Here is a 21,197-nt window from a genome sequence, read left to right on the forward strand (position 1 = left end):
TCCCTTGCTCAGATTTCTACTTTGATTGGACCTGCTACATCTCTTTTTGGTGAAAGAGAAAAGAAAGCCAAGAAAGTATTTTTGTTTTGTTTTTAAAGAAGGGGGAAGAAGAGCTTGGGAGGGAAAGGCAAGAGAAAGGCCAAGTTATTTTTCTAAAATAAAAATCCATCACCTTTGGATTACCTGTGCGTGCGTGCGTGTATACACACACACACACACACACACACACACACACACACAGCCTTTGAATGGCTTCCCATTGCTCTAAGGCTGTAAATTTCATCACAAGGATCCAGAAGATCCTGCATGATGTAACTGCTGCTGAGCTCCTTGGTCACTTTCCCCGTCTTTCTCCAAATGCCAGTAAGGAAGTTATTCTCAGCACTTCTAAAAGTCCATCTTCCTTCTTGCCACGGGTCCTTTATATATGCTGCTTATGTCTCTTAGGGATCTAACCGACCCCATTCAACTTAGGTAACTTGTTTTTCAAATCTCTGTGGGAGCACCACCTTTGCCTCAGGAAGCTTTCCTTAATGCCACTAGATACAGTCAGATTATTTTGCTATTTATAGTTTTTTTAAAAAATACATTTTTATTGATTTTTTACAGAGAGGAAGAGAGAGGGATAGAGAGTTAGAAACATCGATGAGAGAGAATCATCGATCAGTTGCCTCTTGCACACCCCCTATTGCGGATGTGCCCGCAACCAAGATTCCGGTTGATATCCCCCAACCGGAATCGAACCTGGGAACTTTCAGTCCACAGGCCAACTCTCTATCCACTGAGCCAAACCGGTTTCGGCACTATTTTCTTATTTATAGTTTTATTCACACTCTCACAGAACATAGTGGTTCTTATCTCAACTGGTAATTATGAATCTGGCTGGTCGGTACATGGCTGTCCTCTGTAAAATTCTATCAAGTGTTCTGCATACTTGAAATTTTTCAAAATACAATCTCAGGAAAAATAAATAAGTTCCAGGAATAGTAAATATTTAAATATAGAACAAAAATACCCCAATAAAATAGTACAGGAAACTTTTTAAAAAAGCATTTTATAACCTTGGAGCGAAGAGAACTTTTAAAACAAAGCAAGAAATCCAAGAAAAACACAGAGGGGGAAAATAGGTATTTTTGACAACATGAGTACTGACCAGTTTGGGAAGCCAAAGGGTATCATCAACAGTATCAAACAAACAATGTATTGGGGGGAGGGGCAGATTGTATCATATATGCAGACAAACAGTTACCATCCCTACTAGAAAAGGACTTCCTATAAATTTCTAAAAAAAACCCAGCAAATAACCCAATAGAAAAATACGTATAGATAATTAACAGAAGAGGAAACAGAAGTCCCCGTTGCTGTGTGAATATCTCTAAGACAAATGCAAATGCAAATGAAAACAAAATGAGATGTCATTTTTCATCTTTGGACTGGCATATTTTTTAAGACTGATCACCTCCAGTGCTGGTGGAGAGGCTGGGAGAATGGCACCAAACACTCCTGGTGGAGCGTGAATGTTTACAACTTTCAGAACAGCAACTTGGCAGTAAGAATGCCCGAGAGGCACACAAGACACAGAACAATAGGCAGAGTAAGATTCCATCTTTATGATATCAAAATTTTCCAATTTTTGAGCAAAGAGAAAACTGTGAAAAGAGGCCTCTAACTGTGGAAATAGGTGCTTCAGGACAGGGGTTGGTTAACACCCTACATCCCAAGTGCCAAACCTGGCTGGCCACCTGGCTCTCAGTGGACCATGAGCCAAGAATGGAGTTTATACCTTTTTAAAGGGTCGCATTTTAAACGGTTAAGTAATTTTCTACATAATAGCCTCATTTTACCTCTTGGCCAGCAAAGCTTACAATATTTACTTCCTGGCCTTTTTCGACTTCAGGGAAATCTAAATTCTTAGTTATCCTTTTCTTCTTCTTTCTCTAAATTGTTTTCATTTTTATAATGATGAATACTTTGCACATTTAAGGAACATAGCTAGACAGCAGATAGAAGGATCAGTCTCTGTGGATGCCACAATGGACATAAGAAGATACGAGGAGACTAGTTGGAAGCTACTGTGCCAGGCTAGGTGAAAGATAGGGTGGGGGTGAGAGGTGAAGAGAAGGAATGGATTTTAGAAGACCTATCGGAGTTGCTGAGGGAATGGGCATGCATGGGGAGGCATATAGAAAAAAATCAAGGCTGAGTCCTAGGTTTCAGTCATTAGTTGAGTGGTGCAACTATTGAGATGGAGAGAGTGGGGAAGGGAAACTGGAGAGTAAATCAAGGGCTGTATTTAGACCTGCGAAAGTTCTAAGATAACATGTGTGAACTAGGCAGTGGACATAGATGATTAGAACTGTGTGGGATGTGGAGAGGGAGGCAGAGCAGGAGAAACATTTAAGAGTACTGATCATGTAGATGGTACTTACAGCTCTCTGGAAGCAATGGGAAGGGAGAAAAGAGAGTACTCAGAGTCTACCTGGTGTTACAGTGCCAACCTTATTGGAGCCTGTTTCCTGCTGACATACATCTCAGATCCTACTATCCAACTGTTTGGATTCCCCCAAGTCATCTGTTCCAAAATGCCCTCTTCCCATTGGCCAAGAAACACCACGGCTACAGAGTAGATACCGACCCTTCCTCACAGCCTATGTGCAAATGCTTGCCTGCACAGCCAGCTGCTACATTCCTCCCAGATGGATGGTTCTCCCAACACCTGGCTTCCCCAGTGGCGAGATGAGTTCAGGTCCCAGTCCTTCAGAGTATGGCCCTAGCATGGGTCCTCAGACATGTGTAGCCACCTTTTATTCATGCCATGCTTTTACCCTGGAATACCAAGAAGGACTTACCAAGGAGCTAGTGTAGGTGGGGTCTGAGGTGTCATCCTGGAGGTAGCGGGAAAGGCCAAAGTCGGACACCTTGCAGACCAAGTTACTGTTGACCAGAATGTTCCTAGCAGCCAGGTCCCGGTGCACGTAGTTCATCTCAGCCAGGTACTTCATGCCAGCAGCAATACCCCTGAGCATCCCCACCAGCTGGATCACTGTGAACTGGCCATCATTTTGCTGTAATAAGACATGAGGGACATCAGGATCAAGATGAGCATTAGTGGCTAAACAAAAGCCAAGGTGCCACCGCCCTGCTGCTTGTCATCAGCCTCTCACTGCCTCTCCTTCCCCACTTTTGTCCTCACCCCTCTCCTTGAACACTCTGTTCTCTTCTCTTTGCCAAGCCCTGTCAATTTCAACTCCAAATTACACCTCAAACCTATCTACTCCTCTCCATCTCCACTGCCACCGCTCTAACCAAGTCATTGTCATCCATCACAGCTAACAGTCACTGTGCACCTGCCCCCCCCCCCCCAATCCATTCTCTACACCGTAGCTAGAGCCATCTTTGTAAGACATAAATCAGGGCATGTCACTCTCTGGCTTAAAGCTCTCTAATAGCCTCCCATTGCATTAAGGTAAAGCTCCAAACTCCTTAGCGTGGCCCACGAGACCCCATGGGATCAGCTAGTGCCTCACCTTATGCCAGTGTATCCCTCATGCCTGTGCTAAAGCCACAGTGACTGCTGGCCTCCAGTCTTTTTCCAGGGAAGGCTGTTCCTGCCTTAGAGGCCCTACATGCACCACTCCCCCTGCTTTTTCCTCAATACCAACACCTACCTGCCTTTCAAGTTTCCCCAGAGAGGATGTCAGTTCACTTCCTCAAATATATTTAACATGTTCTTACTGTTATCTTTCAGCACATGCTCTTATTTTTCTTCTTGGCACAGATGAAACTTTTAGTTTGTGTGTGTATGCCTCCCCAAAACCCCTATGTCTTGACTCTGCATGCATTGGTTAAGTAAGTGAACCCTGGGCCACATTGCTAAGAACAGATTTTCCCATCTTGTCCAGCCATAACTGCTCCCCAAAGGGCTATGACATGCGTTCTGTAAGGAGAGCATGGCCCAGGCACTGAAATGCTTGGACTGGAGGAGAGGTGGGAAGAGGCAGACATCTAGGGTCCAGTCTAGTTACCGGAATATAAGCCCTGGGCAAGGCAGTCACTCCCTCCGCCCCAGTGTCCTCTCCTCATGTGAAATGCAAGAAGCATAAACAGTGTGAGGAGCTTTCATTACTGGGTACTTTCTGTATGTGAGATGGCGCACAAGGCTTCACGTGCATTACCTCACTTAAATATGTGTAGGACACGTCATTCATGCATGGGCTCCTGCAAAAGCATTTTCTATGCAAAAATAAGTATGGGGAAATAAAAAAGGACCTTATAGAACTAATCCCAATAATCAGAAAGTCTAACAGAGCCATGATGAATTGTTGAAGACTATTTCTCATGAAAGATGTGTTACCAGGGTGATAGCCCCTGATCAGTTGAAGGATTGGAACAAACTGATACTCTCTCTACTCTTTCCTGAGAACCCTGCCAGAGGAGGACCCCACAATACATTGAAATTGGCATCCCCCAAATTCCAGGCTGTTTCTAACTCAAACCTTAATTACCTCCCCAGAATGCATCCTCCATAATATTTTCTTCTAACCTACTCCGAAAGCAAGTGCAGAGCTGCCTTTTGGAAACTATTTCTCAGCACAGGTTGCCCATCTATGAGAGCTGGAAGTGCAGTGAGGGATGCAAACTTTCCTTACTAATGAACTCCAGTCCACACCTCCTCAGGAAGTCAGCCAGGCTAGTACCGTTTCCTTTCTCTAAGTAGGTCTCTGGGGGATCTACCTTCCCAGAAAGCTCTCATGCAACTTCTGTATATTAGAAACTGTATTCTCACTCAGCCTGAAGTCACAGGGTCATATGTTTTCAATTTGGGTTGTTACTTCCTCTCCATGAGTGTAGGCAATGCCTTTGAAAACGAATGTGTCCCTAAAGAAGCCCACTTGCATATAAATGTTGAGGCTGGCCCTGGTGGAGATTGTAAACAACTTTGAGAAGAGTAATATTGAAAGCATGAGCAGTAACATGTCTGTGTTTCTACATTAAGCTATTTAAGTCTTCATTGGCCTGCTTTATCATCTGATTTGTTTTAAAAATTTAGATTAGTCATTCTTCTGGGGCCAGTAAGGGCCAATAAGCAGCTAAAAGTCGAGGCTTTGTAGCCACCCAGGTTGGATCCAGGGTCTGCTGCCCACAGGCTGCATGCTCTTGGTCAAGCTATTTAACCCCCAGAGCAGTTATTTCCATACCTGTAAAATAAGAACACAGTGTCCATTCTTCATAGGGTTTTTATGAGGTTAAATGAGATGACACAAGCAGAAGGGCTTAGCTCAGTGCCTAGTGAATACTAAGACAGCAGCAATGATGGCTGGTATTATCAGCATGGCCAGAAATCAGTTCTCCTATGTACCTGGGATGCATGATGAGATAGACTAAGGACACCTGGAGCCAGAACTGTGGTGTGGGTTCTGGTTGTGTGGGAGTGACATCCTAAAATGTCACTAAAATCATTGCCTTTGGAGAACACAGTTCACAGAGCATTCTGGACTCAACAGGTTGACATCTGTAATAGCTCCTTCCCCCAACTATAGTAGCATACGATCAGAAATTAATGATGCGGATCTAAAGTTTGGATCAATTAATCAACAAACATTGATTTCTTCCGTTTCTTGACTTTTGCATGGCAAGTCGTACTTCACAGATATGTTCTAATCCTTAAAACTGATTCTGTGAAATGCAGGCAACGGTATATTTTTTAATAGAGAAGATAAATTAAGTCTAGAAAGTTTAAGTCACCAGCCTTCAATCACTCTATATGGTTTTGGCTTATAACAAGATTCTAAGGCCAGAACAGCAATTACATCTCTACTGACATTCCATCTCCAATCAATTGGTAATGGCTGTCTCAAAAGCTAGATGGAGAAGAAGGCTGTGTATAAGCTTCACAGGGAGGGAGGCCATGATTGATTAATGTCTGCCATGGCCATAGAAATAGAACGAAGAGACATTTCTACACTACACTCATTATGCTACACTCATCTGATTCTTTCAACTCCTGTCCAGTGCATTTTCCATTGACAAATATTGACTTTGTGAAGTCCATTGCATTTTTCTTTAGGGTCTGCAGGGTAAACACATATCATGATAAGACTGGGTCATGCCTGTTGAGTTCATAATCTTGGTGAAACTTAAAAATGTAAGCATATTAAGATTTTCTGACATGTTCAACTGTTCAGTATTCATTTCATTGGTATAACTCCCCCAGGAAGAACTTGCAGGAATATGAACATCAGCAATAAAGATAAAGAAGATTAAAAAAGAGGTTTCTTTGTGACTTCAGGAAAAGTTCTGTCATGCTGAGCACATGGCAAAAACACAGCACATAGAAGAAATACAGCCCCAGTGAAGTGATTTAAATTTTCTTCCCTTCATAAAGCACTTTCTGCTGAAATTGCTTTTCTGAAAATTCACTGAAGCCACTTGCTGGCCCTTTTATTAGACAGGAAGGATTTAGGTATTTCAACTTCCATTGACAAGTCCACTTCAGGAAATGAAACCCTTATTTGATTTGTTTGAAGAGAATGAATCATAGATTTTTTTTTAAACTGGAAGACCTTTCAAGATCATCTAACTCAATGCCTTTAGTTTATAGATTGGGAAATTGAGTTAACAGATTTGTTCAAGGCCACAGGGTGACTCATGGCAGAGCCCAAAGCAGAACTTCGGTCTCAGGACTTCCAATCTGGTGTTCTCTTCCTGACATCTGGGTTGCTGTTGTCTAGTTCCAGCCCATGAGTGAGCTTCCCTGATGAGAAATGTCTCCATTTGTCACTGCTCAGTGACTTCTGTGAGTCTTTCAGTTATGGCCATCTGTGAATGAACCAGAAGCAACCACCAGGCCAACCTGTAGGCACGAACACCTCACAGAGCACGGCGACCTTGTTGGCTCAAGCATGAAACATTGAGGAGGTTCAGGGGTTGTTCCTAAATTTATGGAAGCGCCTCCAGATTAAAGCCTCTGATTTTGAATGCCAAGAAGGAAATATTTAATTACAGATTTGCATGCTGCATAATATCCATGGCACAGACATTTAAAAAAAATGGAAAATAATGAACTTACTGAACGTGTGTTAAAAGAATAATGGTGTTTCCAATCCCTCCAGAATGTGAGGGACTCTGAGTCCCCAAAAGGGAGATGAGCAGTGAGTGAACTCTGCTCACTGGATCCCCAAGATCCCTCTCGGATGCTGACCCAGAGCAGGAGCTGCAGCCACTGCCCAAAGGGGCCATGTCCAGCATGAAAGGACAGTTTGGAGGCAGGAGACAGCTGCACACATTGAGGACTAATCCTTTCCCTTAATTTTCCGAATGGCAATCCTAAAATTATTCTACTTCCCAGAAGATGGACCCTACAGAACTTAACTGATGACCTACTTTTAGATTGTATCAAGCAGCAGGTACATCAATTAATGTTGCTATGCTCCAGGGTCTGTGGTAAGGCTGAAATTAGATTTATAGATTACCTGCCTCCATGCCGTGCTAGGAGTCAGAAATGCTTCATTTCCCCTCTCCTCCTGGCTCTGCCTGCTCTGGCTGCCCTTCCTCGCCATCCTTTCTCTTTGGTTTTCCTGGGCTCCTCTCTTGCCCCTAGCTTTTTCTCCCACTGTCTGGGCCTCATCAGCATGAAAAATGCTGGTGCCCAACATGTGCCCATGTCCTGAGATCCAAAGGGAAACAGCCTGTGCAGAGCAATACTGTGGGGCTTTGATTTCCCGCAGCCTCCCGAGAATGAATCTCCCTCACCCCGCATGGCCCAGGGAGAGAGAGTCTGATCACAGTCCCAGATCATGTGGAGACTCTCTGTGAAGTATGGTCGGGTGACATGCAGGAAATAAATGACTCCTGAAAGGGCATGGAGGCTGGTTCCAGAAAACACTTTTTCTTCGAACGTTGCCTTCTACTCACTTTTATTGGGCTGTTTTCATGAGAGCTCTGATCATGAGTGAATGCCCCCGGGGAATCATGGTCCATACCCTGCTCTTAGAGGAGAGGTTTGGCTACAAAGACAAGAGACTAGGCTCACTCAGAATAATAACCACATTTCTCCTGTCATTCTGGATTTTTATTTTTTTTTTTTTTGTCCCAGAAATAGTTATTTGTGTTTTTCATTCCACTAGTATTTACCAGGCGCTCACCATGCTAGGTACTGGGGTGGCAAATACAAGGTATAACCCATACCCTCCTGGAGGCTGTGCCAGTCAGAGTCCATGGGGCTCACAATATACATCTGCTGTCTCCTCACCCCATAAAAAGAAATAGCCTATTGCTTGATGACTCATATGAGGCAAACAGGTATGCTCGCCCTGCAAGTTAGTTTCAATACTGTGCATACGCAGCTTCTAGACAAGTCCCCTAGCTGCCTTCCCATGTTGCAGTTCCCAGGCTCTACTCCTGAGCTTTGGAGCCACCACCCAGCTGCTGACAGATTACCAAAGAGGCAATGCTGACTTTGGTCTTCAAAAACACTGTTCCATTGTTTCACCCTACCTACCTGCTCCCCCACCTGTCTGCAAATTCCTCATTCTCCAATTACAGATAAGTTCTTTCTGGAGACTTCCCTTGCTTCCCAGCAAGATTTCAGTTCTTGGCTTATAATACCTCTGTATTCCAAGCTAGAAGTTTTGGACACTAAGGTGGCAAGGACTTTGGTGGCATACTATAGACTCTAAGATTGACATAACAGGACCCCTGACCCCTTATGTATAATAAGATATTAAGTTGCTGTTCTTGATCAAAATTTCCTTCCCTTCCATCAGTGGGTGCATTGCTATGGTTGAAATGATGCTGTGTTTCAAAATGAATACAGCTTATGCCTCTTCCTCTGGAGATTCTATTTTTGGGACCCAGCTTGTCCAAGCCAGTCACATGGAGAGATGCCAGCTGACACCAAGTATCAACCACAAGACACATGAGTGACAAGCCTTTGGATGACTCCAGGCCTCAGCCCTTGAGCTACCCCATCTGACACCACATGGACTAGAGATGACTTGGCCCAGTTGCATTTTCATGAGCAACACAAATTGTTGTTGTGCTAAGCCACTAAAGTCTTGGCCTGATTTGTTACAACAGTATTAGAGCAATGTCTCTTTCCTCTCTATAGGCCCAGCACACAGAGTGACCAGTGTAGTCACCCCCCTAATTCAATGACTGACTGCAAATGGTTCTTTGATCTGAAGCTATATCTACTATGTGACATCTTGGTGATGGGCATAGTCTGCTATTTGGTATCACCCAGAAGACCTTGCTCAGAAGACCCTGACCTGTTCTTTGCTGCTGCTCCCCTCCCCTCCAACCTGGACCCTTAGTTCTCAGGCCTCCATTGCAATCCCGCACTGAGCTTTTGCCTAAGGACCCTTTGCTCCTTGGCCTTTGGGTTTCACTCCCCAGACATCAGCACCATGGCCATTCTCACCCACCCCTTCTCTGAGCAATGCCCCATAGAGATGAAAATGGTTCCAATGTGGCTCCATTTGGGGACACTGACAAGGATCTTTTACAGATCCCCCAGCCATAGGTATGCAGGTATGCCCACCTGTGCTGCAGGTTGGGTTGGAATCACATTCTTCATCAAACCCAGAAAAGACTGTGAATGCTGGTGAACCAATCTTCCCCTTTCTTGCCCACAAGCACCTCCTCAGAGGGCAGGTGGCCCAGGCATCAGAAAAGGGCAATCTGTTTTATCTCTGAACTGCAAATGACGAGAGTTGGCTGCAGGGCAAGAGCAGCTGTGCTGGGGAAAAGGCAGAGAGGGCCACTGGCATCTGCATGAATCACGCAGGACTATGGGCAGCTGAACGTCTCTTCAATCTCCAAGATCCGTACAGATGCCGATGGCCATTGTCTGTCCCCATCTATTAATTCTCATTCATCCAGCAATCATTTATGAAGGCCTTACAACATGCCATCCTGCTACTGAGGGGTCCCAAGCTCAGTGTTCTTTTCTTTTATCCACAAATTGGTTAACCTTGTGAACACTTCCAACACCGATTCCCATTTCCTTGGGCGATTCCTGAATGACAGGTTATCCTCATGTGGACACTTCTCCCAGCCATCGTTCCCCAGCGGCCACCAGTGCTGGCATCACCCATGCCCCCGAGCTTCTCTTACCCTGAGGAAGGAATCCAAGGCGCCATTCTCCATGAACTCTGTGATGATCATGACCGGCCGACTCTTGGTGACCACGCCCTCCAGACGAATGATGTTGGGATGGTCGAACTGGCCCATGATGCTCGCCTCGCTCAGAAAGTCCCGACGCTGCTTCTCTGAGTACCCAGCCTTCAGTGTCTTGATGGCCACGTAGATCTCCCTCTTGCCCGGAAGTTTCAAACGCCCCTTGTACACCTCTCCAAACTCCCCTGCAACAAGAATGCAATTGTTATCTGCTTCCTGCTCAGAGTGTGGAACCACAGGGGAGGCAGCTTATCTAGAGCACTGGTGCTAGAAGTGGAATTGTGGTTAAAGGGGCAGAAATGGAAATAGTGTTTTCTCACTGTAACTATGCTGTCTTGACGGGCTCTGATCAGTTCTTGACAAATAAGAAGGAATATCAAAATATGTACCTTACCTAGGATCTTAATAGTTCAGGTAACTAAAGTGGAATTTCAGAATATATATGAGTTTCCCCCACCACACACATTTGCTTTTTCATTTGTGCCCATGCTGAATTGAAATGGAAGGGTCAGTTTCACTTGGGCAGAGGCACAATTCATTTTTACAGAGCCTGGCACGAGAATGTCCAGGGGCTATGGGACATGCTCAGGTTTTTAGTCCTCTGAATGAGATGAATAGCATTGACGTTCCCCCCAGAGCTCAGACCCTGAGAAGTTAGGAGGGCAAGTTAGCAGACACTGTGCAGGATAAGAGGGGGAGGAGCAGGACTGACCAGAGTTTCAGATCACCATGCAGACCTAATAAGATGAAGGAAAAAAAAAAAAAAAAAAAAAAGAGGAGGCAATATGGACAAGGAGAGCCCCAGACTGTGATGCAGGCCCTGAGAGTCTCATCCAATCTCAGAGCAAAGACTGGCCAGTCCAGAAAGTTCTAGGCCCTAGCATCCTCCCCAGGCTCAGTCATGGGCTGGAGCTGCCAGGAAGAGCTGGTCTCTGCAGGAGAGCTGGGGATGAACCTGAAGGCGCTGCAGCTGGAGGCTGGCAGCTACCTGCTGCCTGGCCACTGAACAGCACGAGGTGTCTCTAAGCAGACAGGAGCTGCAGACCTCTGCCAGTGCCACCGCACTGGAGCATGTCTGCAGGAAAATCACCATGGGTGAAAGCAGTCTGGTGACACCATTTCCAGCTGCTTAAAAAAAATTCTGTTCAGTCCTGTTAAATGTGCTTTCCAAAGTTATCTTATGTGTTAACTTGGTTTTGTAACTTCTAGTTCTTTCCCATGAAGCAATTTAATATCTGCTGGTAAGTGCATCCCTGAAATGTGTGTCAGAGGCCTGACAGCAGATACGTGGCTCTCTGCTGGGAAAATCGTCGTTTTTTTTTACTTTCAGCCTCTGGAAGAAAATGACGGACCACACTGTGAGCAATCAGATAAATTACTGGCTACATTAGAAAAGCCAGTTAACTGACTCCGCTGCGAGGCTGCTGGGAGTTCCTTTTGTTTTCTGCTACGAAGATTGGAAGGAAGCTGCATGAAAGGGTTTTTCATGCAAAACTGCTCCAGAGTCAATGGAACTTGTGAGAATTTAAAGCTAGATCAGAGGTTGGCTTAAGCATCATTAGGAAGATTTCAACATGGACCTTGCACTACTAAGATATATATCCTGTGTAACATTGGTCTGGACATTTAATCACATGTTCCTTAGTGAACTGCTTGAGGTCCCATTCACGTTTTTTATGCACCCCACAGTTGTGCCTGGTGAGTGGTAGGCATGCTGATAAAAGGTGGGGTAGCATTTGTTATTATTGTTTTGGCTTTTGCTTTGTCCAGTCTTGGGTTCTACACTGCTGGAGGTATCATCCCTGCTCTATCCGAAAGAAGTAGAAGTGCCAGTGTTTACAGTTTTATATAAGACAATTTGCTGCAGCATCTTCTGCAGTCAAATATCATCAGACCATCACCCAGGGGATGGTTGAAAATGGCACAGCCAGCCCTAACTGGTTTGGCTCAGTGGATAAAGCATCGGCCTGTGGACTCAAGGGTCCCATGTTCGATTCTGGTCAAGAGAATATACCTTGGTTGCAGGCACATACATACCCAGTAGGGAGTGTGCAGGAGGCAGCTGATCGATGTTTCTCTCTCATTGATGTTTCTATCTCTCTATCCCTCTCCCTTCCTCTCTGTAAAAAAAAAAAAAATCAATAAAATATATTTTAAAAAATTGCACAGCCATCCCACAGAGTACAAGGAGCTACTGAAAACTAATAGATGAGTGATAGGGACTGACTTCAAAAGATGTCCACACTACATTGTTAAGCAAAGAAGAAGAGCAAGTTATAGAATGTGATATGTAGTCTGTGCCCACGTGGGTGAGTGTTTATATGCAAAAATATTTTTAAACATTCAAAACAATTTTTAGCTTCAAGTTATTTTTTTTAATGGTTACCCTAGAATGGTGGGCATAAGAATCTGGAAGCATAGGTTAGTAAACTTAGTTTAGTTACTTTTATGTTGTTTAAATTGTTCCCATAAGCATTCATTTTGTAGTTAAAATGCGTAAAATGTAAAGCAAAGTACTAAATTATGTATGTATATTTGTATGTGTATATGTTTCCATATACATGTATATCTGTGTATGTGTATATATGTATATACCTATGTGTCTATATGCATGTGTGTGTGTGTGTGTGTGTGTGTGTGTGTGTATGAAATCCATCTCTCTGATACCTTGACCTAACAGGTATTCAATAACTATAAGCTGAGTTAATACAAATTGCCTATTTGATAAGTATACTAATTGAAGAATATTGGTATTTCTTTCTTGTCATAGTAATAAGTTCCATTTTCTTTAGTGAAAAGACATAGTTGAGAGTTGAGGAGAAAGGTATGCTCATATTTCTTCTTAGAGGAGATAGTACACCAATATTTATTGACCACCTACTATGTGCCAGCCACTGTGCTAGGCTCTTTGCCTGTCTTATTTCATTAATCCTCACAACACCTTCATGAGTTGAATATTATTATGCCCATTTTACTAATAAGGAGACTGAGGCACAAAGAAAATGTGCCCTGAACCTCAGAGCTCTGAGTCAGAGCAAGAGTTGTCTACACTCACTCTTTTGCCTCTTGGAAGGATGTTCAGTTAGCAGAGCAATAGGGAACAGAGTTGCATAGATATAGAATTATAATCCAGGAACCACCGTGCCCCAACAGTTCATGTTTAACAGTTTATATGCAGTTACTGTCACAGCAATTCACAGTGGAACTATCTCATGGACAGATGTCCCTGTCTGGCTAGCCAGGTGGCATCAGAATATTTAAGAAGCAATTTATCAATTTTTAATACATCAGTGTGCGAAGTTTGGAAAGGTGCTCCAGGTGAATCTGCTGCTCCCCACAACACACACATTAATACCCCAGGTGAGGACTTCCATTCCTCAAACTGAGGTTCCCAAAGTTTGTTGGGAGACCTGGGTCCCACCTCTTGTGATTCTGATTGGTTGGTCTGGGTGCAGCCTCGATGTGGGTATATTGAAAAGCTTCCTACAGGATTAACTACATAATTTGTGAGGCCTGTTGCAAAATGAAAATGCAGGAGTCCCTGTTCAAAATTACCAAGAACTTGCCGGGACCGGTTTGGCTCAGTGGATAGAGCGTCAGCCTGCGGACTGAAAGGTCCCGGGTTCAATTCTGGTCAAGGGCAGGTACCTTGGTTGTGGGCACATCCCCAAAGGGGGAGTGTGCAAGAGGCAGCTGGTCGATGTTTCTCTCTCATCGACGTTTCTAACTCTCTGTCCCTCTCAATTCCTGTGTAAAATCAATAAAATATATTTTAAAAAAATTACCAAGAACTTTAAGACTGTGGCAGCAGAGCACTAAACTACTTGTAGGCCCTTCTGAGCATGGGGCCTGGCATGGCTGCATTGGCCTCAGGCCCCTAAAGCCAGGTCTGGCTGTCCAGGTGGTCCTAAAGACAGCCAAGGTTGAGAACCAGCCAAGGATCTTTCAAATAGATTAGTTAGTAAACTGCCAAAGGCCCTGGAATACCTGGAATTTATTTCAGCACACGGGTTGCCTCTTACTGCACAGGGCCGATGCAGAGGATGGGCATTATAGATATGAGTGGGGAAAAGGAAGGAAAGAAGAAACCAATGAGTGTGTGGCTTTGGAGAGTTCTGTCTGCATTGAATGGTATGGATCACATGACTTTCCTAATTGGAAAATGTTATTCCATTGTTTAGTCTTTGTGGCTGATTATCTTTAAGTGCTTCTAATACTTCAGCTTTAAATTACACCCTGTGGGTGGGTGTCTCATCATAGTTTTTAAAATTGGTAGTATGAAAACATGCTCTCCTGAGAGGCTTTCTGGGGTAATGAACCTACTCTGGGTGATTCTATAATGCTGGCTCCAAGTCCTTATACATTTGCCCAAACCTATAGAATGAACTCCACCAAGAGTGACCCCTAAGGTAAACTATGACTTTGGGTGAAAATAATGTGTCCATGTAGATTCATCAGTGATGGATGCTGATAATGGGAGAGGCCGTGAGTGTGTAGGAACAGGGAGCATATGGGAAATCTCTGTTTCTTTCCATTAATTTTGCTGTGAACCTAAAACTGCTCTTAAAAAAAAAAGAAAGAAAAAAAAAAAAAGAAATCTCTCCTTGGACGGGAAGAGATGGACTCTGAGGTTGTTCACAATGGTGGTGGTCATTACTGCTCTCAGAAATGTGCTCTGCAATCACTGGAAAGCAGTGGCTTAAAGAATGTAAAAATAGCTCCTTTCCTGTCTGGCAAAGAAATAACTTCATGTTCTCCAAGCCCAAAGGTTTTCAAAGCACCAACTGCAAAGAAGTCACTTAACTCATTAGCCTCACTCAGAGGCTGTGCTTTACCCTGTAATGAAGTACCCCCCACCCTCACCCCCAGCCCAGTAGGGGGAAGCTTTGACTGGGAGTAGAGGAAGAAGTCTGTGCCAAACCCTTTACCCAACTTTGGGTTCATCACTTCCCCAGCCTTAGCTTGCTCGGCTCTATACAATAAAAAAAAGAAATGGTGTGGACTGGCAGCTCTTCCTAACAGGGTGTGGAGTGTGTGAGAACATGCTTTGTAAACTATAAACTGTTGGAGACACATGTGGGGAGGGAGTGGGGATGGAGGTGGAAGAGAAATGGAAGGAAAAGTCTGTTTCTGCAGCCTAATGGGAATTGGAGGTGGTTTATCTGAGACACAGTAGGACTTTTTGCCAGGGGAGAGGGAAAGTCTAGCTGCCATGTCTAAGCATAGAAGCCTATGGAGCTAAAGTCTGGGAACTCTGGCCCGCTAGCATCTCATGAGGAGTGGGAGTCAATAGGCATATTGTTGTTATTAGTAACGAACAGAAAACCAACGCCTTGTGTGGCTGACAATCCTTGTGTGTCAGCTATGATCTTTGACCTCAGGTTCATATACTATTTTTAAAAAACTATTTTTTGCTTTTTGGACACCTTCCCTATAATGGGGGCCAGAACTTGAAGTCTTTGGTGCTTTTTTTTAAAATATATTTTTATTAATTTTTTATAGAGAGGAATGGAGAGGGATAGAGTTAGAAACATCGATGAGAGAGAAGCATCAATCAGCTGCCTCCTGCACCTCCCACCCCCACTGGGGATGTGCCTGCAACCAACGTATATGCCCTTGACTGGAATCTAACCCAGGACCCTCAGTCCCCAGGCCGATGCTCTATCCAGTGAGCCAAACCAGCTAGGGCTGTGGTGATTTTTGATTTGCCACAATTTGAGTTATAAAGAGCTTCCAAATCATGGCCATACAATTTTCACTTTTTAAATAATTCATCATACTTAAAAAATATTTTCAACAAATCAAGCATTACCATTATATTTAAAGTAGATGCTCATAGGAATGATTGGTTAGTGATAGTGGTTGATGCTTTCCATGCAGAACCTTTATGGGCAGTAATTGCAGTCAGCCTAATGTTAGACTGGCTGGATTTTGATTGGCACATGTCTTTGCAGCAGACCTTGGAGAATCCCCTACAGCAAAACCTCCCCATGGCCAGGACTCGGCTCTAGCTTCAGGCCAGTCTGGTGGCCAGTGGCTCTCAGCAGGGGCTCTTAAAGTGTGGTTCCTGCCCAGCAACAACAGCATCACCTGGGACCTTATTAGACATCACTGATTGTAGGACCCCACCTAGACCTACAGGATCAGAGCTCAGTAGGTGAGGCCCTGGGACTTGGATTTAACATGCCCCCGGGTGAATTCTGATGCCTGGCTCAAATTTGAGAACAATTACCCTCAAGGCTGTCAGTTGAGAGTCATTTAGCCAGTTCCTGTGATTGTCCTCCCAGACAGATGCTGAAATGATTACCTACAAGTTTCAGTGGCTTGCCAGTTCCCCTTTCCTACCTTCCTTGACAAAGTGAGGAAAAGAGGAAAAAGAGGTTCGGCAGCATTAAATACCTCAGCTATTATATTAAATGTAAAATCAGAAGGAAAGAATTTTCAATTTTTGAAAATGAAACATCCAACCTGCCAGCAGGTATTTCAAGCAGGAGCTGTTGGCTGTGTGTGTAGCGCAAATCTACACACAATTGCACTTTTTTTTTTTTTTTTTTTTTTTTTTTTTTTTTTTTTAGCAGCAGCATTTTGAAGTCACAAACTGCCTTAGGGGGAAGGAAAAGGGAAAAGCAGAGCTTCTAGTTACTAATTCAAACTTCCACCAGAAAAGTGACTTTTAAAGAATAAATTTAAACTAGGTTCGAATTTCCAGCAAGTTTTATTACATGAGCCTGTGCAAGATAAGTAGGTTATTGCTGAACCAGGGATAGTAAAACCATGGCAGGCTTTCCCCTATCTCCTGACCCTGAACTCAGGGCAGGCATTACTAATTGATTACAACCCTATTCCTCTTTCTCGGCCAGTCCCCCAGGTACCCATTACCAGGTTTCTGGGGTTGGTGAATGAAATGGAACAGCCATTGTGTTCATAATAGCTAATACTGAGATGGTGAGAGCAAACTAGTTTTCTCTTTTCTGGTAGCTTTTTGTGGCTGTTAGACAACTGCATACCTACATACCACTTATTTTCCTAACATAAGCAAGCACAGATAATTAAAAATGCTAAACATATTGGGTCTCCGTGTCCTTTTTAAGGCACAAAATAGATCCTGTTAGAAGAGGTGGACCTGATGATGGGACCAGGGTATTCCAGGAAGAACATGCTGTCCTCAGGAAACATGGGACAGTCTTTGCAGCATATGACATGGGCACAGTGAATACTAGGATCAGATCCTTATTCTCAGCAAACAGGCTTTGGCATTCCAAATTGCTTGGTAGAATTTACCATCAGCAGTAATGTCTTGGTATACTTAGTTGCTATTTTCCAGAACAATATCCAAAGTGGTAGGTATGGGGGTTATGTTCACCAGACCCAGATCAGCCTTATTTGGGTTTTAATTCTTACTCTACCATCAACTTAACTAACACACACACACACACACACACACACACACACACACACACACGGCTATTATGAAGGTTAAAGAAAATAATGTTTATAAAGTTTACAGACCAGTGCCACATACATGATGAGTACTCAGTGCATGCCAACTATATTAATTATAATTACTGAAGACATCTATTTGCTTTCCTCTTCTAAAACTGCCTTCTGTGACTCTTACCCAATAGGAGGCTACTCTCATGTTGCCCACCCTTACCCCGAATGAGCTCAAGAAAGTAAGGCTGGCAGGTGGCCTTTCTATCAAATCATCCCCAAGAAATCCATCCGCTTCTTCAAACAGAGAGGTGACAGGCCTTGCTGGCCCCTCCCCATCTGTACACATTCCCTTTCCCCAAATCTCTTCAACCAGCTCTCTCACCACAAGCCTCTCTTTCCTTCACCATAAGCCATCTGTGGAAATGCTGAATCAGCAGCTGTCGCAGTCAGAGGAGGGTGTGTTTATTAAAATACAATTGGCATGTCTTCCTTTGGATGACACCTCCTGGTGACACCTCTATCTACATTTCCATGCACTTGACAAGTCACACGCAAGGCTGCTGCATATAGTTATATAGGTTACACGCTGCAGGGTTGCCATCCATGTTGTAGGGCCCAATCATACATGGTAGCCCTGGTTTATGCGCTGGGTGAGTCTACTGAGGAAAATGGCCAGAATTAATCAGTGCTTTGGGATTCACCTATGAGATGACTCCTATTAATCAGATTCATGGTTACAAAGAGCCGATATTCTCCAAAGACACCAGATGGCCTACTGCCCTCTTTTGATAGAAATGTCAATTTTTTCCATTATCTTCAGGGATAAGAGGAAAGGCTGCCCTTCCTTCATTCCACTGGGCCAGTTTCAGAGCACCCATGAGCTTACTCCGCCTTTCTCAAGTCTCTCCCCAGTCTTCCAAACTCTACACAGCTCTTATCCCTGCAATGATTTTCCCCTGAGAGTCTACTTTCACTCAACCATATACAACCAAGACTGAACACTAGGCTAGGCATGAGACTAACAAAACCACTCATGTCTCCTTGTCCCCACAGAACGTTGAGGCCGGTGATGAAAGATGGGCATTGAACAAATAATTACATAATAGCAATGAGTCCTAATAATTCAGTTTTCTTGAATGGTATCACACCTGGCTCATAATTACTTTTTTATTCCTGTGTCCAATATCTTCCACACTTTAGAAGACTCTTTGACAGTTGATATAGTTCTTCAACCTCATAATTCCTAGATTTTACTCTACTGGCCTTCACTTGCTTGCACAACTACCACTTCCCACACCCTGAGGGCCAGGCAGCCTTCCTCTCAAGATGTTTAATCTGATATCCCTTATTTCTGGCCATGGCATTTCTTCATGCCACGTTTCCAGTCAACAAGCCCAAGAGTACCTCCATTCAACATGATTGGATATATTCTGGTTTAGACCGGTTTAGTTATTTTTGTGCAGTTTTCCTTACCACCCTGGATCCCAGCAAAGCCCTCTCCAGGCAAAGCCCCATAACTGGCCTGCATGTCTCCAAGGTTGTACTAATTTTTTCCCATCACCCCTTGCTAGTCCACTCCAAACACAGCATATGTCAATTTCATCTCCCCACTTCAGTCCTGTCACTCAGCCTGCTCAGCAACCTCCAGGAGTTCACCATTTCCTATATAATAAAATCCATACTGCAGTCTCTGGGTCTCTAGGCCTCAGCCTGATTCTCTAGCCTCAATGCTCAGTATTTTTCCTCAGCAAATCCTTCTCCTGCCTCTCTGCCCCCTTGTTTTCAAGATGTGCTACACAGAGTTTCAGCCCATCCAAAGCCTCCCAGGTCCCTCTTCCCTGGCTCCTTCCCTGCTACCAAGCCTCTCATCCCTCCTCCACCTATGTTTTCTCTGAGCCCTTTGTCTTAGCTCTCAACCACCTGTCCTCCTGTGTGTCTACGTTAGACAATAACCCCTGCAGGACAGCAATGCTAGGCATAGTGTATTTTCTGGGATCCACCACAGTTGCAGACACAGAGTTAATGTTTAATGAATAGGGGTCTTGCACTCTCAACTAACCTCTCTTGCAACAAACATGACCCTTTCCTCTGGCTCCAATTCAACAATCACGAGCTGGTTACTTTGCAGATTCTTTGAACTAACCTTGAACAGTCTGGAAGTGTGCTAATAAGTGTTAAGCTACCAGCTCTCCATAAAACAAAGAAACAAATACCCCTGACTTGTAGCATTTGCCAATTTGCATGGTGTAAATACTCCTACCATGGCTGATGTCAAGCTACCAACATGATACCACTAAACATGGGGCTGGAAAGATTTGTAAGATTCCCAGCAGCCTGGAACAAAGACCTCCGCCTGGTTGCTGCTGACCACCCTCAGCCAGACATCTATCTCTCGAAGACAGCATAAATTGGCTTTTGTGAGTTAATGAAGCTCACTTCAGCACACCACTGCTGGAAAATCATGTGAATTTTCTTCTTTATGTCTTAATTTTTCCTCTTCTGTCTCATTATCTCATGAGTTTCACAAAAACTTACTTTTTCTAGTTGTGTGAAAATTTAGGCCAAAGATTATGTCCTTTGTGAAATATTTCTGATCCCCCCAACCCACTCCTTGAATAATGCTGAACATTCCTGGGTTGGCCCAACACTTTGTACACACCTGAGTTGGAAATAACATAAAATACTAAGGATGTTCTTACTGGTCTGTTTGCCACTAAAACTGTCAGACCTATGAGGGAGAGATCAGTTTGTTCACCTCTGGAATTCCAAGTCTTGCATGCATATTCAGAAAGAGCCTGATGAAGAAACAAGTATAGGAAAGACAAATGACTTTTGATTCATCTTTTCATGTTTCGTTACCATATTGCAACCCAGTTTTTGCCCCTGCTCCAAAATCTGACAAGTGGTTAAGAGAAATATTACCAGTTACACTGTATAAATCTTGCCTTACAAAAATAATTTTTTAACTTGGCCTTAATACCAGCTCTTTTAACACAAAGTGAAGCCAGTCTCAATCAGGCGGGGTATGGGAGACGCTAGAGTGGGGACAAAGGAGCAAAGAACTGAAAAATGGAGAAAGATTGGTTCCAACCTAGAGTGTCTACTGTTAAAATGGCACCAATCATGCAGAGTGGATTACTATCCACAGGGATTAGCTCTGGGATTTCATAATCTCAAAGAGAAGGGTGTTTGGCTGAAGGTGGTCAACAGCAATCTGGGAAAGGTCTTTGTCCAAAGCTGCTGGAAATCTTATAAACTCCTAAATGTGTCAATCCTTCCCCAGTACCATGTGAGCCACAAAAAAGACTTAGCTTCTCTGTGCAGAATACACAAACATCATCTAAGGCTATACAGAAATTGAAGGTGAAGGATGAAGCAGGACTATCAACTGCCCCTCTATAGGCATCTAGTAGTTGGTGAGCTCACCCAACATTATAATTCCCTGGTAGGATCATAAGTAAGAAGGTTTTTTACTCCTCCCCCAACAAAGGCGGAATAGTGCTGATATGTGTGTATGCTCTGGAATGAAATGCAGCCCAGGACACATTGTTCTAAGCACATGACATAAATAACAACATTAAAAT

General features: G+C 43.8%; 1 protein-coding gene across 1 annotated transcript in view; it reads right to left on the reverse strand.

The window, feature by feature from the left end:
• Positions 1–21,197, reverse strand: part of EPHB1 (EPH receptor B1) — a 401,650-nt gene that overhangs the window by 43,291 nt on the left and 337,162 nt on the right. Inside the window, exons 11-12 of the mRNA XM_036431378.2 lie at positions 10,117–10,364; positions 2,850–3,065 (exon numbers count right to left, since the gene is read on the reverse strand). Of these exons, the coding sequence (XP_036287271.1) occupies positions 2,850–3,065; positions 10,117–10,364 (464 nt within the window). The remainder of the gene's footprint in view (positions 1–2,849; positions 3,066–10,116; positions 10,365–21,197) is intronic.

This window comes from Pipistrellus kuhlii, unplaced genomic scaffold (assembly GCF_014108245.1).
Source record: "Pipistrellus kuhlii isolate mPipKuh1 unplaced genomic scaffold, mPipKuh1.p scaffold_m20_p_11, whole genome shotgun sequence".
NCBI classification, from domain to species: Eukaryota; Metazoa; Chordata; class Mammalia; order Chiroptera; family Vespertilionidae; genus Pipistrellus; species Pipistrellus kuhlii.